At 36.1% G+C, this 21,690-nt stretch overlaps 2 protein-coding genes across 3 annotated transcripts in view; one reads left to right on the top strand and one right to left on the bottom strand.

The window, feature by feature from the left end:
- PYROXD1 (pyridine nucleotide-disulphide oxidoreductase domain 1) overlaps window positions 1-17,870 on the top strand; it is a 28,271-nt gene extending 10,401 nt beyond the window's left edge. Inside the window, exons 3-12 of one of the 2 annotated variants that reach the window (XM_058558671.1) lie at window positions 253-372; window positions 3,675-3,803; window positions 5,802-5,875; window positions 9,044-9,204; window positions 9,916-10,016; window positions 11,287-11,422; window positions 12,338-12,450; window positions 13,073-13,195; window positions 15,943-16,080; window positions 16,866-17,870. In XM_058558671.1, the coding sequence (XP_058414654.1) occupies window positions 253-372; window positions 3,675-3,803; window positions 5,802-5,875; window positions 9,044-9,204; window positions 9,916-10,016; window positions 11,287-11,422; window positions 12,338-12,450; window positions 13,073-13,195; window positions 15,943-16,080; window positions 16,866-17,114 (1,344 nt within the window). In that variant the 3' untranslated portion in view covers window positions 17,115-17,870. The remainder of the gene's footprint in view (window positions 1-252; window positions 373-3,674; window positions 3,804-5,801; window positions 5,876-9,043; window positions 9,205-9,915; window positions 10,017-11,286; window positions 11,423-12,337; window positions 12,451-13,072; window positions 13,196-15,942; window positions 16,081-16,865) is intronic. The other variant, XM_058558672.1, reaches the window with a different exon arrangement.
- A 111-nt stretch (window positions 17,871-17,981) lies between these two features.
- The window catches only part of RECQL (RecQ like helicase), a 39,433-nt gene continuing 35,724 nt past the window's right edge, over window positions 17,982-21,690 (bottom strand). Inside the window, exons 13-15 of the mRNA XM_058558670.1 lie at window positions 20,410-20,629; window positions 19,579-19,708; window positions 17,982-18,465 (exon numbers count right to left, since the gene is read on the bottom strand). Coding sequence (XP_058414653.1) covers window positions 18,298-18,465; window positions 19,579-19,708; window positions 20,410-20,629 — 518 coding nt within the window. The 3' untranslated portion in view covers window positions 17,982-18,297. The remainder of the gene's footprint in view (window positions 18,466-19,578; window positions 19,709-20,409; window positions 20,630-21,690) is intronic.

Here is a 21,690-nt window from a genome sequence, read left to right as displayed (position 1 = left end):
TTTACAGGCCAGGAAACTAAGGCTCAGTGACTTCTCTGACTTGCTGAAGAGTAGTAGACTAGTATTTGAGTTCAAGTCTTAAAATCAGGAGTCCAGCCGTCTTTCCACTGTCCCTAGCACAATTAGCAGACTTTCTTGTTTTATGAACATGAAATAAGTAGAATATAAGATGAAATGAAAGTATTTTTATTTAAATTCTTAAAAGAAAAAATGTTTTTAAATATACATTTTTACCTCTTTGATCTAATACAGGTTTCTAAAGTATTGGAAGAATTCGATGTTGAAGAACAACCAAGTACCATGTTAGAAAATCGCTTTCCCAACATTAAGGTTATAGAATCTGGAGTAAAGCAACTGAAGAGTGAAGAACATGTAAGAGGATTTTTTCTTAATGACGTTTTCCATTGTTAAATCTTGGTGAGATTTTGCCTGCCTTCCTTTGACCCCACCTGTACCCCAACCACCAAAGTCTCTAGCATGTAAATTTTAGTGACATTGATTTCCATTATTATTAGAAAAATGTACACTTTTTGTGAGTTTATTGGGATTAAATATAATTCATTTAGTTTGGCATTTTAGGTTTTACATTTCAAGTTAGCATTAACATTTGTATAGTGTCCACTGTATTCTGCGCACTGCATTTAAGTGCTGGGATACAATAGCGGTAATATAAGGAACCTTCTCCTGGGAGCTCTTAGTGTCACAGGGAGTGTAGACATGCACATGTATAATTGTATGGACATGTGAAAAGCACAGTCATTGAAATATTATCGAAGCTCTGATACTGGGTATTGAGGAAGACTTCGCAGATTGAGAAATATTTGCGCTACGTTTTAAAAGATAGGTGAATTAAGACTTCTCCAAGACCGGCTCCGTGGCTTATCGGTTAAGTGCGCGCGCTCCGCTGCTGGCGGCCCAGGTTCGGATCCCAGGCGTGCACCGACGCACCGCTTCTCTGGCCATGGTGAGGCCGCGTCCCACATACAGCAACTAGAAGGCTGTGCAACTATGACATACAACTATCTACTGGGGCTTCGCGGGAAAACAATAAATAAATAAAAATTAAAAAAAAAAAAGACTTCTCCAGGTGGAAAAGGGCGTTCCAGGAAAAGGGCATTGCATTTTCAAAGACCCATAGAAAGGAAGGGGGGCATGTGAAATAATGAGATTCTCAAAGGGATTAGGGTACAGATAAGTAAAGGAGATTGGCAGAAAAGGCCAGAGAAATAAGTAAACAAGATTGTGAAGAACTTTTCATGTCATGCTAAGAAATTGAATTTATTTTATAATCAATGGAGAAATAAAGAGATTTTAAGTGGAGGCAGGGATGATAAAATAGATGTTCTTTTTTTGTGTGTGTGAGGAAGATCAGCCCTGAGCTAACATCCATGCCAATCCTCCTCTTTTTGCTGAGGAAGACTGGCCCTGGGCTAACATCTGTGCCCATATTCCTCCACTTTATATGGGATGCCGCCACAGCATGGCTTGACAGGCGATGCTTTGGTGTGCGCCCGGGATCCGAACCTGGGCTGCCAGCAGCGGAGCGTGCACACTTAACCACTAGGCCACGGGGCCGGCCCCCAAAATAGATGTTCTTTTAGGAAGATATATCTGGCAGCAATGTCAAGGATGAACTGCAGTGGAGCCAGTGGCTAGTTGGCCAACAGCCAAATTGTAAGGCAGTTGGAATAGTCCAAAATGATATTAGGCCCAAACTAAGGCAGTTTCAGGAATAAGGTGGTCTCAGGAAAGAACGTTGTCAGATAATTAACAGTATCCTCAGATGAGCTTTAGGCAAGGTGGGAAGTAGAGTTTGTAGTTGTTTCTCTAAAGCAGCTCTAATTTATGAGTTCTCCCTTAGGGAGAAAATACATATATACCACATTTAAAACACAAATAATTTGACAGGAAAAAAAAAAAAGTAAGAAAAAGTACCAAGTTTTATGGAAAAAAATTAAAAATCTGAATCCAAAAACCAGTGTAAATTCCTAATACTTAGAGTGGTAGTACTTATTCCATATAACTTCCACATCAATTAATTTGCAAATTGAGGTAGACTCAAAAGTATAACTGATGAATTGTGAGGGGACTTATATATTAGGGCACACGAATGAATCAGAGGGCCACCCATTACCATTTGAAGAATGTCTTCATGAGATACGTGTCTGCATTCTTTTATCTGTCCTTTATATTCTTTAGTGAATTAGGGATAATATTTTTTACCTTCATGTCTACTTCCAAAAATTTAACTGCAGCCAATGAAGAGTTTTTGTATTTGTTTTTACAGTAGCTAAATGCAAATTATTTTTTAAATTTGGTCAGTGCCTGTAACTAACTTCTGTTTTTCAGAAAAAATTCTAACCAGATTATCTGAAGGAAGACTTGTATAAAATTTCTATATGGATTATACTCTGTTGGATTATTGGGGTTTTTTTGTGTTTTTTTTTCTTTTTGTGAGGAAGATCAGCCCTGAGCTAACATCTATTGCCAATCCTCCTCCTTTTTTACCCTTTTTCTCCCCAAAGCCCCAGTAGATAGTTGTATGTCATAGTTGCACATCCTGCTAGCTGCTGTATGTGGGATGCCGCCTCAGCATGGCCAGACAAGCGGTGCGTTGGTGTGCGCCTGGGATCCGAACCCAGGCCACCAGTAGGGCAGCGCGTGCACTTAACCGCTAAGCCACGGGGCCAGCCTGAGATTATTGGTTTTATGTATTTGTTATGCAGCTGAAGAGTTACGTGAGTAACAAATGTCTCAGTGGGTAGTAAGTGCTATGTTATGATCTGCCAGGTTTTAGAAATCAAACACGTGGCACAAACATTAACGCCTAACCCCTTCCAACAGTCTGCCATCTCTTGTAGTAGCATGCACTTATGTATATGTGCATTCTAAATGCTACTACTTATATGTAGACTTTCATTCAGTATTAGGGAACAAAACTGATGGATCTCTAATTTGTATTTTTAGACTTACCAATGTTATTAAAAATTAATATAAATAACTTTAAAGCCAGTACGTGCTAGGATTTAAGGCTAACATGTTTTTCACTTATATGAAAATGTAATCCCCAGAGAGTAGGTACTTTGCTAGTAAAGTGATTGTTACTTATACTTAAGAATATAAATACCGTTTTTTAGCACTTCTGATCTTTTTAGATTAAGACGACATATTGTAGCATCTTCTACCACACACCACTCCCCTGTACCCATAACAGATATTAAGGTATGATATAATTAAAATCACTAGACCTTCTTACAGTAACTTCCATTGAGATCAGAAATGTTCAAGGCAGTGTTCATCAGCATGCTCAATTTAAAAATTTCTAAATGTTTAGTTTTTAATCTGAGGTCAACATATCTTTCCAAACATCATGAGATTCCCTAAGTTTTATGCAAAACTTTCGTGGGACTCTACCTTTTTTTTTTCCATGGGAGAAAGACTGGTTTTCATCAGAGTCTCACAATAGTTCATGGCCCTAACAAGATTAAGAATCACTGGATCAGAGAATGCATTCTCGTGCTTAATTAGCTTTGTAAGGCTGTAACGAAGTATTGAGTGCCACCAAGAGACAACCTTAATACATGTTTTGCTTTTGTGTTATTGAATGATGAAAGTGACATTGTACCCATGTATAAATATGTTTCCCCTCTCCCTTCATTGCTCTGTTTTTACAGTGCATTTTAACGGAAGATGGCAGTCAGCATGTGTATAAGAAACTCTGTCTGTGTGCTGGAGCTAAACCAAAGTTGATATGTGAAGGAAATCCTTATGTATTAGGAATCCGAGACACAGACAGTGCTCAGGTAACATTTTGAGGTTAGGTCATGGGAAAGAAACAAGAAGAGTTCTTAGACTTTCCTACATTTGAATCCAAGTGTTTCACTTATAATGTTAATTCCTAAACTGTAGGAACAGAAGAGAGGTTTTTTTTTTGTTTCATGACACATAAACCAGAAAGTAGTTATAATGTTTTATTACTGCCAATTTCAGTTTGGGTTTAGTTGATAATTTATCTTGTTTTTTAATTCATGCTTATGTTCTGTGTTCTTTCCATTATGTGATATCCCAGATATTCTGACTGTGCTGAAGGTTACAACTTACATTGCACACACATTCATTACTCTACTCTGATTGGGAATATGTGATCTGCAACCTAAATAATGTAATGATCTTTTTTCCAAAAGGTAAAGCATATCCAAAACTTAGTGAACTTATTCCTCAGCAAAGAAATTAATATTCAGAAGATCTTTGCAGTACAGAATCAGGACAGAATCCTGGAACTGAAAAAGTCACTTGGTTTATTGTTCTCCTCAAGAACAGTGATAAACCATCCCAATAAGGTGCAACTCTATCTGTGGAACCTATACAACTTCTTTTGATAATTTATTTTAGGGTTTATTGACCCTTATTGCCAAGAAGCTCTTCCTGGTTTCCAATCACAATACTCTGTCTTACCTCAAGCTCATTGTTCTGTCCCATGAGGTGATAATTTTACATTTATATATTATTATTTTGTATTCTTAAAAATGGATGCTTCCTTTCAGCCTATTCTTAATTAAATAATTAAGAATTTAGAGAAAACTAGAAGAACTTGGTTATCTTCTTGTAAACATTTTAGGTTCATATTATCAAAGACTGAGTTCATAACTATGTTCCAGCTAGATCGTCTACATACGTGAACTCATTGAATCCTCATGACAATCCTGTGTGACAGTCATTACTCCCTCTCTACAAATAAGAAACTGAGATGGAGAGATGAAGTCATTTACCTATTCTAAAGTAGTTATTAAGTTTATCAGCAGTACAGTTTAAACTCATGCCATTCATCTCCACGTCCAGTGCTTTTTACAGATCTTTCTTAAATTAGCTGCTGCTCTCAGTGAAGGACAAACTAAAATTAACTTCAATTTTTTTCCTTGTAGAATTTTAAAGAAGTCAATTTCAGTAGTTATTTATTGAGTATTACAATAAGTTTGGGGTTAATTTAATAGAAATGGTAACTTGACATAGTAGGAGGAGGAATTTAACTATTCAGACGTCATCCTGAAACAGTGGGACAATTCTGTACTTTGAAAGTACCATAAGAATGACCACTGGCTTTTCTCTAAGCTCACTGTGATTTTTGGGGGGGTGAGGTGGGGGAGTGGAGGCATCAATTAGCTGTCTTATAATGGTAATAACATTTTTTCAATAAATGTTAGACATTATTATGTCCCTGCTACTCCTAACAAGTTTATATCATATTACTTAATGCTTACTGAAACCGTGAGATATAGTCACTTCATAGTTCCATTTATAGTTGAAGAACCTGAGGCACAGAGAGGTTAAGCAACCTGCCCAAAGTCACCCAGTTAGTAACTGCTAGAGCCAGGGACGCCAGAGTCTGTGCTGTTAACCCCTGTGCTGCTGTGCTGCTCATTCCTGCAAGTTTTAAATGCTGAGCGACTACAGGGAAAGTGTTGACTGAGGGACTAGAAGAAAAGGAAGAATCCTCTATCTAGGATATATAGATCAGTGTCATGTTAGTAAATTGATTTGGTCAAATCGTTGCAAATGTGGTAAAGACAGTGCCTCTTGCTGAAATTCTGAAGTACTCCAGATGTAATGACATGAAAGGCAAGGCAAATCAGGAGAGGCATTGCTGTAAAGGCAGTTTGGGGTGAAACAGAGGGGAACATTTGTGATTAATTGGGAGGGTGCATCCTGGCATAGTGGGAAAGTGAGATTTATTATTGGTAAAGCCTCTTGCTTCAAGTGTTGCCCACTCTTACAAAACACTATGTCATTTCTCTTTAATATAGGAATTTCAGAAACAGCTTACCAAGGCTAAAAGAATAATGATCATAGGGAATGGTGGTATCGCACTTGAATTAGTGTAAGTATATATTTTAAAATATTATTTAAAAATTGACTGATTTGTGTGATTATTGGCAGACTAAAAAACATCTTGTTATCCTGAAAATCAAAGAGAAATATAATTGTTTTTCATACATTTTCCAGGAGAAAAATTCACTTTACTTTTTAAGCTTTCATGGAATTCATAGTTGCAGAAATGTCTTTATGAAACATAAGAGTTTAGGGAATGCTTTATGTCTCAAAGGGTCATAACTGGTGACTGGCTAGATTTGATGCCTACATTCTGTGCTTATAAAGCATGTACTATATTGAAAAACACTTTAAATGTGTACACCTTTAGAGATTTCTAGTCATAGTCTCCACCCCTTTTTATTGCTTATGCCCATCCTGCTTCACTCATTGATGTTACCATCTGGCCCATGAAATCCAGTGTTTATGACTCAATCTATTTCAGGATGTGTGGTACTCCCAGCTCTTGGTTTTTGGAAGTGTGGGAAATGTAAACACATTAATTAATATGAAATATTATCATCTTAAGCTAATATTTCAAGTTCAAAAAACATTGAAGAATATCATAGCCTGCTGTGGTCCACAGAGCACTGATTCATTTTCTTTGTGATTTTATCCTCCAGCGGATGGCTGACATGGAATAATCTGGATATTTTTCAGGCCAGAAAGTTGGGTCCGTCTACAAAAAGGACAGATTCGATTCAAAATAAGGAATCTGCCAATGCCCTGTCTTTGCTCACTTTCATCCATTCCAACTCTCAGACTAGATTTTTATCCCTCTTTTTTAGAGGAGGTGAATCCAGTGGAAGCATGAAAGAGTTCTTAAATTGCCTGAGTAGTAGGAGTGGTAATCATTATTGTCATTATGAAGTTTGTGGCATTGTGTGGGGAAATGCAGAGAAAAAACTAGGGAGTCAAAACCAAACTGGGCCAAGAGAGGGCACAGGTTTATTGTAAGACAGGCTTCAAATCCTTGTGTATGCATGACAGATTTTCTCTATCAGCTATCACCAAAATTATAACTTAATACTATTATTTATTATTACTATTACTAATAGTAATACTATTATACTATATACTATGCTATTACACTATAATACTATAATAGTAATACTATTATACTATTACTATTATTATTTATAATTATTATTATTATTGAAAAGCTTTCTTACATTCAAAAATGTTCAAAGTCTCAACTTTAATCTTGTTCCTCACTTTCTTTAGGTTGGAGATTGAAGACTATACAATTGGACAAAATTCATAATTTTATATTCATTGAACTCGTTGATAGCGTGAGAAAGGTCCCATATAGTGCTATTCTCTCAGTTTAGGTTCACTGAATGATTAGGCCTTTGTTTTCTCTTGATGAAAAATGATGTAATCAAACCCTTTCTGCTCTTTAATAGCCCCTGTGTTCCACTGAGGCTAATACTAATTTTCTTCAATATACTTTATTTCACTTATTATTCTGTTTTCTTCTTTCCAAGTGTAGGTTAATCCTTTCCTTTTCAAACAGACATAGTTTTTCATAATTTCACAAATCTATCATACTTCACTGTTGTCTGTTTAAGAGCGGTTTTAAAAATGAAAGGAGTATTTCCCCTCTGTGTGATGATACCTTCGTGCTTGCACATCTTTCTGAGGTCATCGTTCATAGGGTAAGAGGACTAGAGGGTGTTCTGTGAGGTAGAGCATGTACAGGAGTTACTTGTTGTGGTTACTTATAATCACTCTGGCCTGCTAGTAAAGCATTAGTATTTTAAGCTATACTGATATGTGTTACACTGCTATATTACTTTAAAATACGAAAAATGGTAATTAGAGAAATTTCCAATTTATAGAAGTTAAGGAAAGCATTTCATGATAACTTTGTGCCTATATATAAATTGAAATATAAAATTTATTACCAAATGCATATGTATTCTGCTTTCTGCTCATCAGCAATACTATATGACTGGAGCAGCATAAAATACAATATTCTCCAAATAATCTGAAATTTAGTAACTATAAATATTCTTTGCTGGCATAGGAGAGCAGGAAAAATAAAGGCCCATTGGATGAGACGAGTGACTCCTTTACCATATGCCGAAAGGCATGAACATCAGGTCACCTGGAGTCAGATGTACTAAACCTTCTTTTTTCTATCATCTGCTTATTGATTAGCCTTGAAAAGTCATAGAACCCGTGTTACATTATATCAGTCTGTGAAATGAAGATGGCAATACTTTGTACCATAAATGTTAAAAATTAATATTAACGCACAGTACTCTTATTACCATTGCAGTTTCAAATAAAATCCTAGCATAGTTAGGGTGACTATATATCCTGTTTGTGCAGGATTGTCCCAATTCATCAGTTGTACCAAAACAAGTCTTAATAGCAGATAAATTATAATGGATTTCAGAGACTTTGTGAAATAAATATTAAGAAAACCACATTCTCAATGTCCAAACCTAGAGATAAAACAGCAGATGCCCAGGAGCTCTGGCTACCTCATGAACGGTAGTGGAAGGTGGCTTTTATATACCATGGCCATTCCTTTCTTCCTCTAAGATCCTTGATTTTTCTGTGAACTGGATCTTTCTTTGTCTAGATGGCTTGAAAATTTCTGAGATGAAAGGAATTAATTGCAGGGTAGTGGTTCCTTTATAACAAAGTCAAGATTTTAGTTTATAACTCTAATTCTCTCCTTTTTCTATCTCATTCCATAATGTTGTGCTTTGAGTACGTAAAATATTTGTTACCAAAGAAGTCAACTGTTCTCAGTATTGTACCTGTATACCATCCATCCATCCATCCATTACTGATTACACTTTAGCCAGATAAAGCACTGCTCACTCCTGGGAACACTGGGGGATTTCATCTAATAACTATGTTGTAGAAGTTGAACGCTTTGAAGTGATATTCATTGTAATGAAATTTTACCTGATATTCAGTACATATATTTGCCACTTACATGTTCTTTCAATAAACTGGTTAAATTTCTTTTATTATTTATTCCGCTTTAACTCTTATTATCCTAAAAGAGTGTTTCATCTCTTTTTATAATCATTCTTCCTCAGTTTGCCTTAAAATACTTTCTTTACTTTTGCCTTAGGAGATAATTGTTATTTGCAGATACGAAGATTTCTACTCACACTTTTGAAATTGCACTAAGTAACTTTAATATTCCTCTTAGGTATGAAATTGAAGGCTGCGAAGTAATTTGGGTCATTAAAGATAAAGCTATTGGGAACACTTTCTTCGATGCAGGAGCAGCCGAATTCTTGACTTCAAAGCTCATTGCTGAAAAGCCGGAGGCTAAAATTGCACAGAAAAGAACCAGATATACAACTGAAGGTAAATATAGCATCTAGCTCATTAATTAACAGGTGAAACTGTTTCTTTTTTTAACTGTATAGAAAAAGGCTATAAGAAAACTTAACAAAATATTATATTTGGGAGATAGGAATATAGATAATATTTATTTTCTATATCTTTGTGTGACTTTTTAGGTTTTCTAGAATATGTATTTTTATGAAAAATATGTGTAACTAAAATTGGAAATTTAAAGTGAATTAAATAAACCAGTCCATCTGCATCTTTGCAAACAGATGCTACAATTGGACAACACCTAAGGTAATTTTATAAAAGATGCAGTGAGTTTAAAAACAAATACAAGCCTCACAGCTTTTTAGTTTAAAGAGCTTTTCTTTTTTAATAACTTTCGGCTTATAAAATTCAACAAGAACTTTGTAAGTTTGGGGAGTGCTAAAAATGGACAAAATTTTCAAAATTTGATGGCTAATTTTCTTAGCAGTTATATTAACCAGTGTATATAACATCCCAAAAGCACTGTGAGTGTGTTTATACTCAACACTCGATTGAAAGATTATCCATTTTATAGCTCTACATCACAAAATATTACAATAATGAATGATTACTATAGATAGTTCAGTCATGCTGTGTGTATGAGAATCATTACATTGCCTAAAAGTTTCAGAACATAAGCATAATTCTCTGCCTGGCAGTTTCTCTGTCATTTGAATTTTGAATTGAGTTTCTCTTCAGGAAAGAAAAAGGAAGCACGAACCAAAGCTGATGCTGCTCATGTCGGCAGTGCCCTGGGACCTGACTGGCATGAGGGCTTGAATCTTAAAGGAACAAAAGAGGTATGTTTTCATATACTGATTAAACATGTCTAAATGCAATTTTAAATTCTTGAAACGTTTGTTGAAGACCAGTTACAAATACATAGTCAAAGAATTGCCAGGTCACTTCACTTAAAATCCAGAGTGCTGGGAAAGGACTCAATGCCACTTGGCCCAGTTGCCCACTAAAGATAGCTGAATATTAAATTCATCTAAACTGACTCTCAGCCTTCTTTTTAACTCTCCAGGGATAGAGATCTCCATACACAGACTATGGTGAATACCCCTGTCCTCTTTTAAAATAATCTTTTCTCAAAGGTCACTTCAGATGCACTACATTATTTTAAAGGTTATTAGATAGATTCTAAATAAAATATACATTTAGTATCCTAATTGGATAAGCAGATGACTTGCCTTTATTCATTTTATTTACTAGATATTTTAGTTTTTTAATAGTTGTTAAAAGGCTGTGATACTTAAATATTGTAAGAAGCATACAGGCAGTCTTTATTACTGTGCGTGATTTCTTTTCAGCCTTGGGTAGGTTGGAGTGGGGCTGACTTCATGGAATATCCAATTTTTGTGATGGAAGTTATGCAAAATCATTCCTTCCTGCACCTTCCTCAACCTGAGAACTTCCAACGGTTTAGTTCAGTAAACATTTATTGAGTATCTCCTACCTAACTGGCCCTTTACTAAGGTTCTGGGATAAAATAGTAAGTCGACATAGACCTGCCCTCAAGAGAGTTTTTTTTTGTGTGTGTGTGAGGAGGACCAGCCCTGAGCTAACATCCAATGCCAATCCTCCTCTTTTTTGCTGAGGAAGACTGGCCCTGGGCTAACATCCATGCCCATCTTCCTCTACTTTATATGGGACACCGCCACAGCATGGCTTAACAAGCGGTGCGTCGGTGCGCACCCGGGATCCGAACCAGCGAACCTCGGGCCGCCGCAGCGGAACGTGCGCACTTAACTGCTTGCGCCACCGGGCCGGCCCCTCAAGAGAGTTTTATAGTCTCTAACAGTTGTAATTTTACAAAATATACGTGCAATTCTCAATGAGGCTTATACTAAAAAGCATGTCCGTGGTGCCACCTGCTTCTGCTCATTCCCTTCCTGCACAGAAAATGAGAAGCTTATTTTTGGGCATCCAATGTGTTTTCATTTGTATTTTTAAGAATTGGTTTTTTCTGTATTTTCTACAAGTGTATTATAAATTTTTTTTTCATCATCGGTAACACAAGTCATTCTTTCTGGAAGTATTATGGTGACCAGTATTTCTTTATTTTAGTTTTCTCATAAGATTCACATTGAAACTATGTGTGAAGTAAAGAAAATCTACCTTCAGGAAGAATTGAGAATTTCTAAGAAAAAGTCCTTGACTTTTCCAAGAGACCATAATACTCAGTCAGTTTCAACTGATAAAGGTAAGTAATGAAATAGGAAAAAATATCTAACCACTTATTTAAAAGGAAGACAACTTAATCTTGCTATGTTATATTAAAAAACAACAAACTTCAGATTTTCATATAAAATTTAAACATGAAAAGTAAAAATAAAACCATAATTTAATAAGTCATTTCATTTTCACTACTTGTTTGTAAGTTTTCTAATAAATTGTATAGAGCTTTACATTTTACATAGGGCTCATTTGTGTTTTGACCATCATAACCCTGTGAGTTAATCAGAATATCTTGCAGATGAAAACAAAACAAACAAACAAAAACTAAAAAACCTGATGCTGTCAGAGGTGAAGTGATTTCCCCAAAATCAAACAGACTGAAAAATCTGTAAATTTGGAACCAAGACACAGATCTAATTCCCTTTCCACACTCTTGTGAGAACTGCTGTCCTTTGAAGAAATATACTCAGCCAAACCTAGTGTATGAGATATTCTACGGTTTTGAATTTTTCCATAGAAAAAGGGAGTTAACGTTAGAGTTTGAATATGAGTAGTAAGGGAAAACATTGAAAAGTGAGTAATCTAGTTGGACTAAACTCTCAATGGAATATAATCTATTGTAAAGATTTCTAAAAAAATAATTTATAAAGTGATTGTCAATTTAAATTTACTTTGTTAGAACTTCTTTGTCTAAATTTGAAGGAAAAATGTGTAGAGTGCCATAATTTTATAGTTATACCCAAAACAAGGAGCGGGTGTTGATTGCATTAACATTGTTTTTAGCAAATATACCTTATAAAAATTAAGGGATGTTGTTTTAAAGTCATCTCCTGCCTGCCTTTTTCTTTCTTTCTCTGTTCTAGTCATTATAGTCACATAATGCTATACACAGTTGGTGGTGATTACATTTGAGAATAAAGTCTTTTTTTTTTTTTTTAAGAGATATGGCCTGTATATGTGGAATTGACCAATGGAAAGATATATGGCTGCGATTTCATTGTCAGTGCTACAGGAGTTACACCAAATACAGAACCTTTCCTCTGTGGCAACAATGTAAGGTGAAAATTTTTGTCCCACTATGAATACTTTTAAACTATTAATTATTTATGAAGAGCTCTAATTCTCAAGTGTGAATAATTGTTCATTGTTTTAGCACAAAACTATAACTTAAGGTGGGTGAAAACAATTTAGTTTATATTCATGTCTTGATTTGCAGTATTTTTTACTGCTTCAAGTCCTTAAGCAGTTAACATCCCAGCATTAAGTGTCATTAATGGGACATAATGCAGAATTTATTTATCTATATGTTGGTAAGAGACTGACACTTCCTTTGAATTCTTAAAAGTGATATTTCTAGAGAAACCATCTTGTATTTTTTGCTTTTTAGCATTTGAAGCTTACAAAAACCGAAGAATATTCTTGTAATTATGAGTGGGGTAGTCATATGGTTATTGGGTATTTTTGATGTTGACATTCTAAGAATTTTGTGGGTTTGTCTTAGTAGGAATTTGATTCCTTGGAAATTCAGCTTAGTTGTCTAAACTTTGCAGCTATTTTTCACTTTCTCATTAAAGATCAACATATCAAGGTGTAAACATTTGACTTGTTCTTTTACTTAAGAATGAGAGTCATATTTCATTCCTTACCACATAGGCTTACGAGGAACATTGTTTAGTTTGATCTAGGAGAAGATGGTGGCCTGAAAGTGAATGATCATATGGCCACGTCCCTTCCTGACATCTATGCTGCAGGTGACATCTGCACTGCCTCCTGGGAACCCAGCCCCGTGTGGCAGCAGGTAAGCCAGCGTACATGAGCCCATGCTTTTTTCCGAGATTCCATCTGAAGACAAAGGAGCTGCTACCAGGAAATCCAACTTGCTGGTTTTCCAACTTTTCTACTTTAAGTAGGAAGCTATCATTGAGTTTTTTGCGCCTTAAAAAAAAAACAAAACTAGAATTGTTCCCTTTTGTTAAGTTACTGTTATAGTGATGGAATAGATGGGATACCTTAATTTAAAAAGAATTATGGGCTATTATTTTGTTTTTCATTCTCAGATGCTTATCAGCACTGTCCAGTGGGACTTTTTGTGATAACAGAAATGTTCTGTACTTTTGCAGTGTCCAGTCAGGTAGTCACTAGCCACATGTGTCTTTTGAACACTTGAAATGTGGCTAATGTGACTGAGGAACTGAATTTTAATTTTATTTACTTTTAATTAATTTAAATAGCTGCATGTAGCTAGTGGCCACCATACTGGACAGCACAGCTTTAGATTAAAAAACAAACTACTGAGATTATAAACCATACAGATAAAGTATTCTGTTCCTGTAACCCTATTTTATCCCTGTGGGAATTATTACTAAAAAATGTTCCTATAATGAACAGCCTTCCTCAGCCTAACAGCTCCTTCCAACTGGATCTAGACTTCCTCCTGCCCCCACAGTGTTGCCTGTCTGCTAATGGTGGAGCAAAAATACTAGAGGAAGACACGCAACGGTGGCCATAGGTGAGGTGGTCTTAGGAGGAGTGGAGACATAGGTAGATGTTACAGATAAAAGAACCAATCCACACTTACCTTGGTGAAAGACCAGCTCCACAGGTAGAGATATTATTCATCAGATTAACTGTGGAATGTGAAGTAGTAGAAGATCTAGATGTATTATAAGAGGCAGCTTCATTGTGTGTTTTTACATACAGCAGAAATAACATCAACAAGAGAGTGCTTTCAACCTGTGTCTAAAATGCTTCCAACTACCTTGTTTTCAGTTGTCTCTATAACCATCCTGTCATTTTTTGTAGCATATCTGTCACAAACTCTCAATTAGGAATTGGAGTTTGTGGGATTTTTTTTTTTTTTGGTGAGAAATATTGGCCCTGAGCTAACATCTGTTGCCAGTCCTCCTAGTTATTTTGCTGAGGAAGATTCGCCCTGGGCTAACATCCATACCCATCTTCCTCTACTTTATATGTGGGACACCTGCCACACCATGGCTTGATAAGCAGTGCATAGGTCCGCGCCCAGGATCCAAACCTGCAAACCCCAGGCTGCCGAAGCGGAGTGCGCAAACTCAACCACTATGCCACCAGACTGGCCCCTGTGGGATTTTTTTTAACTTTTTAAACCCTCTAGGAGGGCCGGCCCCGTGGCTTAGCGGTTAAGTGTGCGCGCTCCGCTGCTGGCGCCCCGGGTTTGGATCCCAGGCGTGCACCGACACACCACTTCTCCGGCCATGCTGAGGCTGCATCCCACATACAGCAACTAGAAGGATGTGCAGCTATGACATACAACTACCTACTGGGGCTTTGGGGGAAAAAAAATAAAATTATAAAAAAAATAATAATAATAAACCCTCTAGGATAAATTATATCCTTAATCTGCATCATTCTCTGATATAGGAAAGAAATATCCAAAAAGAAACAAGTGTCTCTTGTTTTGAGTGAATCTGATAGACCCCCATCCCTTAATTTGCAGAAGCAATAAGTACACTAATAATTTGTTCTACATAGTCCAAGATGCAAACTTAAGAGACTTTGAGGCTGGAATACGTTAGTCCAGCAGTGTAATATTGCGAGCAGCTTCTATTAGCCATTCTCTAGTTGTTAGTATGCTCAGTTTACTCTGCTCCTTACCATAGACTGCCTGTTACTTCATCAAACCTACCTTGTTTATAAAATCTGTCACTTCTACCAGAAGTGCTTGAAGCTCGTGTCCATGATTGTGGTATTATTTTTGCACACAAAAAGATGGCATTAGTTACACACACACATAGGGGTATAAGGAAACTAGTTGCTTATTGTAGGCTAACCTGTTTAATTCTCCCAATAGCCTTGGAGGTGGTGGTGTATGTTTATGTTTCAAGTGAAGAAATTGAGGCTCAAAAAAGTTAAATAAATATGTAGAAGAGTTGATATGCAAATCTACTGACTTCTAAGGCCAGTGTTTTCTTATACCAGGGAATCCCAAAACTTTGTAGAAATACAATAAAAACACAGTAGAGGAGAATTTAAAATGACTTCCCAGAATCAGTTGCTGACATCTGATATGCTGTCTTGGGGCTGGGCACCAACTGTTACATCTGTCTGACCACTGAGGTTAAATTGCATGGTAGACCTTAACTATCTAGCACCAAAAAATGAGGACTGGGAAAAGGAACAGAGTTTTCAGTGCTAATTTGGCATCTCTATTAATGCTGATGATAAACTTATCCTGAAGAGGGAACTGGTTAATTAAAATGTTATTCTCACCTGGTGTAGCCTAAAATATTTTAGCAATTTTTTAATAGAAATTTTATTGAAACATATAGAATTGGTATCATCTTTTGATTTTAGAGGCAGTAATTTAGATAGAATTATCAAATACCAAAATCATTTTGGTTAGTGTGGATTGCGATTGCTTCTGTGGCAAAGATGATCCAACCAGTCATCTAACTTAGCTAGATATAACGGATCTCAAGGACTGTCCAACACTGAACCCCTTTAAGGAATTGTAATTACAAGGTTAAGGTGATGTTAAATTATATTGCTCACATGTTTTTATTTCAGATGAGGCTGTGGACCCAGGCTAGACAGATGGGATGGTATGCAGCCAAGTGCATGGTGGCAGCTAGTTTAGGAGACTCCATTGACATGGATTTCAGCTTCGAACTTTTTGCTCATGTAACAAAATTTTTTAACTATAAGGTAAGATAGATAAACAAATTAGTGCCTTTTCTGCTTGTTATTCTTGTAACTATGATCATCTAGTTTTCTCACTTGAATAAAAATTACATGTATTAATCATATTACAAAAAATGACATTTTCTCATTTCTTGCAAATCAATACCTGTTATTATTGCTGGTCTTAATACTTAATCATCTGATCATCATTACCTACCTTCCCACTATACTATTTTACAGTTAAGGGAGGAAAAAAACCTCTTCCAGATTTGTTCCCAGTTAGTGCATTTCTAAATTTTACTTGAGATTCATTCCTTCTCGGTGAGGGGAACTATCAGCTATTGTACTCAAGAATGAACCAAGTGCTTTCCCACACATTTTTTCTTACTTAATCCTCTTTACTCTGAGGCAGGTTTTTTCTCCCTCATTTACTGATAAGGAGAAACACACACATACAAACACATACACAAGGTTCAGGGACAGTAAATAATTTGCCCATGAACCATCTAACTCAGTTCCTTATTAAATCTTTAAATCATGACTTCAGGCTAATGTAGTCCACATCGTACTTATTTGTATCTTCATTAGATATTTTTAATGTTCATATAGATTATGTGGTATTATCATCTGTAGGATAAATGCATACCATTCAGATGTTTTCTTTGGAACTCTGCCCAGTGACACTTTTAGCTATAAAATTTTGTGAACAGATTTTTTGCTTGCCATTCTAGATAACACAAAATAACTGCATATTGTGTTTCCTTTTCGGTACTTACTAGAGTAACTTTTTTACCCCTATATAAATATAGGTTGTATTGTTGGGAAAATACAATGCACAGGGCTTAGGTTCAGATCACGAATTAATGCTGAGATGTACCAGAGGACAAGAATACGTCAAAGTCGTCATGCAAAATGGGCGAATGATGGGAGCTGTCCTAATTGGTGAAACTGACTTAGAAGAAACATTTGAAAACTTGATTTTAAACCAGATGAATCTTTCATCATATGGAGAAGATCTACTGGATCCAGATATTGATATAGAAGATTATTTTGACTAAAAAGAACATTTCAAGAACCACATCAAGTTCCAAATAAGACAAAATGTCACATGTCAATAAAGTAAATGACTGTACTGATTTAATGATGACCACATTGAAGTTAAAAATACAGAAGTGATAATGATTTCAGGGGGAAAATATTAAAAAATAACAATTTCTAAAGATAAAATCAATTCAAATTAACTTATTTACAGATTTTTTCTAACACAAAATTGACCACTTATGTAAGAATTCTCAAGTTATTCATTTCTGTGTTTAATAGTTTTAGACACGTTCATTTGTGACTTAGCTTTGGAGCAGATTTAGCTAGGTTGTTATCTACTTAGCCAACAACTTGGTCTTGGTTAGTAGACGAGAGCCAGTCTTTAATTGTGAAATGTCAAAATAGGGCTGTGGTTTCAGGAAGCTTATAATTTTATTTTACTTAGAGATGTAGCAGTATCTTACTTGCTAATATTATTTGTATTGATACTTTATTCCCTTTTTGTCTGGATTCTATAGCTGTTATATCCTGAAATCACTCACTTTCTGTGATGAGCCTGTGTAAATTTTTCAGTATAATAACACTGCTATCAAAAGATAGTTAGGTGGGGCTCGGTCCCGTGGCTTAGTGGTTAAGTGCGCAGGCTGCACTGCTGGAGGCCTGGGTTCGGATTCCGGGCACGCACCGACTCACTGCTTGTCGGGCCATGCTGAGGCGGCACCCCACATACAGCAACTAGCAGGATGTGCAACTACAACATACAACTATCTACTGGGGCTTTGGGGAGAAAAAGGGGAAAAAAAAGGAGGAGGATTGGCAATAGATGTTAGCTCAGGGCTGGTCTTCCTCAGCAAAAAAAGAAAAAAAGTTATGTGAAAAGAAAAAAATACAGCCAGGCATATCAAGATATCAAGGCGTAAAAAGCTTAAGCTAGTTATGTGAACTTTCTTTTAAGAATTTTACATTTAAAGGATTTTACATAAAAATTTGTTTTCCCTTGTTTCATACTGTAAATTTATACAATTCATGCCCTCAAATTTTTAAAAGGTCTCAAATTCACAAGTCTTCAACACTTTAGAGATAAGTTCTTAAAATATAGCTCCATTTGTACAAAATATTAATGAAATTGTCTTAAAAATTAACCATTTGATTTAAACAAAATGGTGTAAACATGCATAAACTATTCTATTCTTGGAAAATTCAGAAACACTCATCTCTTGCATCATCAATTTTTCTTTTCTTAGCCCCTGTCTTCTTAGACTTAGATTGTTGAAGCATGTTTGCAGACTTCTTCTGGAAGTTACTTGAATTTTTTTCTTCCCTCTCTTCATTAGCTCCTTCGGGATGACAAGTTTGTGATGGTTCAGTCTACAAAAAAATAACAAAACAAACACTCTGGTAAAAATTCAGCTATTCTGTTTTCTCATGAGATGATTAATAATCTCAATAGTCCATCTTTATCAGCTAGCTCTTTAAGTGTGCAGTGGTCTGGTTTTTTTTCTTTAAATTTCTGCTCAAATATGAGCCCCATCTTTCTTTTTTTTTTTTTTTTTGTGAGGAAGACCAGCCCTGAGCTAACATCTATTGCCAATCCTCCTCCTTTTTTTTTTCTTTTCCCCCCCCAAAACCCTAGTAGATAGTTGTATGTCATAGTTGCACATCCTAGTTGCTGTATGTGGGACACGGCCTAAGCATGGCTGGAGAAGTGGTGCATCGGTGCGCGCCCGGGATCCGAACCCGGGCTGCCAGTAGCGGAGAGCGCACACTTAACCGCCAAGCCATGGGGCCGGCCCATAATATCAGCCCCATCTTGATTAGAAGGGGCTGTGCTGTCAAAGAAACCCTAAAGAACACCTGAAGCATCCTTAAACACAACGCTACATGGCATGCTTCTGCAGGCTTGACAGTATTTATAACAGTAGTTTTCAACCTCTGCCGCAGAGGCAGACGTCTCAACCAAATACTGATCACAATTGATATCATGAGGACAGGTGCATCACAAAATTAGACATTAAAATGGAGTCTTCATATTCCAAAAGGTTGGAAACCCCTCGTCTACGTTAAAAGGCTAGTCTAGGGGGCCAGCCCAGTGGCATAGCGGTTAAGTTCACAAGCTCCACTTCGGCAGTCCGAGATTCGCAGGTTCAGATCCCGGGCACAGACCTACGCATGGCTCATTAAGCCATGCTCTGGTGTCACCCCACATACAAAACAGAGGAAGATGGGCACAGATGGTAGCACTCGGGGCCAATCTTCCTCACCAAAAAAAAAAAAAAAAAAAAGCTAGTCTAAACTCTTCCATTTAATGTCTCTACTGAAAACAAAGGTATGTTTTTTCATTTCCACACCCAGATTCTAAGAAGAAAACTGACTTATCTCTTATGTTCAGCTGGACCTAAAGAGTACTAGTTAAAGAAAAGTATCTCATAGGCTTTAATGTGTTTTTAAATATATAAAAATTGAAAATTAATAGTCAGTTACCCTGAAACAGCTCTCCGTGGGCTTCTTTACTTGCATGCTGATAATATGTGCCTCATTGTTCAGAAGATCAGCTTTAGGTCCTACTTTCAAATATACAATAGTAGCGAAAGCTGTGAAACTGTAGTCTTCTCTGCAGAAAATAAAGGCCAACCATCAGATTTTCAGGAGTGACAGAAAACAAACCGAAATTTATAAAAACAGTAAGTGCCATAGTTTTAAGTAACACATTGATATGAAATAATGAAACTTATAAAAAAAGCAATTTATGGCAAATATTTTAGTTTTCTGCTGTTTTGCCATACAGTGATCAATTAAAGTTTATTAGGTAAATTTTGTACAGGAAACGTGCACAGGAGACAACTGCAAAAGCATTCTGTTGCAATTATAAAAATGAGAATCATAAAGACTCAAATCATGTTTTGTGGAGGAAAATATTTTATCCTTTTTTACTTTGCCAATTTGTGATTCTTGTGATTGAATAAACCATCATTTTTAGATACTGATTTTGGACATGTTACCATTTTATTTCTTCTTAAGTTTAATATATCTCCTATTTATGGATACTGAGATATAACTAATGCCTGTAACGTCTTTCCTTATTTCTAAAATTAAGATAGTGAGAATGTCTGTTCTCCCCATCTTACAATGTTGCTAAGATTAAATGAGGTAAAATATGTGAAAATTATTTATAATATATCAAGTATTATGCAACTGTTACTATTATTGTTATATATCCAAATTAGGATTTTTCTTCCAAGTAATCTCTTTGGAAGAATATATAGTGTGCTGTTAAAAAAAAATCATAAGGACAAGAAATGGGTTTGTATATACTTAAGATACTGCTGTAGAAGAAAGTGCACAATCATTTGCTCCAGGTCTTCACGAGGAAGTGTGGGAGGAACAACACCTGCTACTCGGAATTTTGCTGCCCCCTTTCCCGTCCAAGAATCAATCAGTTTCAGTGGAGTGAGCCTTTCATTAAGTTTCTCTGCCTGCTTCAGGATCTTGATTAGATCTCTGCAATACGCTGTTATATCCTTTCTTTCAAATGCTATAATGAAAGAGACATGGTTATAGGCAATTGGGATTTAGAAATTAAGAGCAAGGACAGGCTATCCTAAGTGGGTAAACTGGTTTAAAAATTAGTCCTCAACGTGAGCCATCCTAAACATTGATTTGTAAATGTGTTCTGAATTAAGACTAGGCTATTCCTCAAGTCTCCATCACTAGACTAAATTATAGTCTCTGGAAGACATGTGGGATTTACAGTGATGTAAAGAAAAGAACCTGGTTATCAGAAGGCCTATGGGTACGCGCTAGGAACCAAAGAGTGTCTGCCAGACATGATGATGGCAGATACTAAGAGGTGTTTATAGGAGAGTCAGTCTGTTCTTCGGATTTATCTGATTTGTGCTCATTAAGCCATATTCTGAAAACTAGTAGGGCTTCATAGGTACTCTGATTTAGAGACATGAATGTCTTGGACAGATATCCCCAATTATTAGTTGATACAGCACTCTGATTTATGTATCACGCTCTTGTTAATTTGGTCAGCTTAACAGTTTAATGAACTCATAAACAAATAAGTTTCTCTAGCTGCAAAGTTCAAGCTGTAGTGACCACCCCCAAGGCATCAGAACTCAGTGAGGAACTGGTTAGTCCAGCTCTTCAAATAAGACATATACACACAAGTTGAAAAAAAGTTAAATACAGTACTAAAACACTGCTAAATTGGTGTCTTATGAGTAGTTAGCCATTATCTGAATCAAAAATGATTGCCTATATTTTGCAATAAATTTCTCTTCCCAATCAGTAACTATAAAGCATTAGAGATTATCATCATAAGGTAAGCCATAAATATATAAATATTGCATTTCTATTCAGAGGGATTTAAACTTTTTCCTTCATTTCTTAAAAATTTCACATACGCTCAGTGTAGCAATATAAAGTATATGCATACACATATGGCTTTTCCTTTTATTTGCCTTTGTTTCAAAACTTTGTGTTACTACTTTTAAATCGAGAAAATTCTATTCACACCTTGTTTAATTTTTTACATCCATTTTGGGGTCTAAAACTGCCCTCATGTAGTCCCAGCTATATATATTAGCC

The sequence above is a fragment of the Diceros bicornis genome, chromosome 17 (genome assembly GCF_020826845.1).
Source record: "Diceros bicornis minor isolate mBicDic1 chromosome 17, mDicBic1.mat.cur, whole genome shotgun sequence".
NCBI classification, from domain to species: domain Eukaryota; kingdom Metazoa; phylum Chordata; class Mammalia; order Perissodactyla; family Rhinocerotidae; genus Diceros; species Diceros bicornis.
The sequence above is the reverse complement of the archived record's forward strand: the minus strand, read 5'-3'. Positions and strand labels throughout refer to the sequence as shown.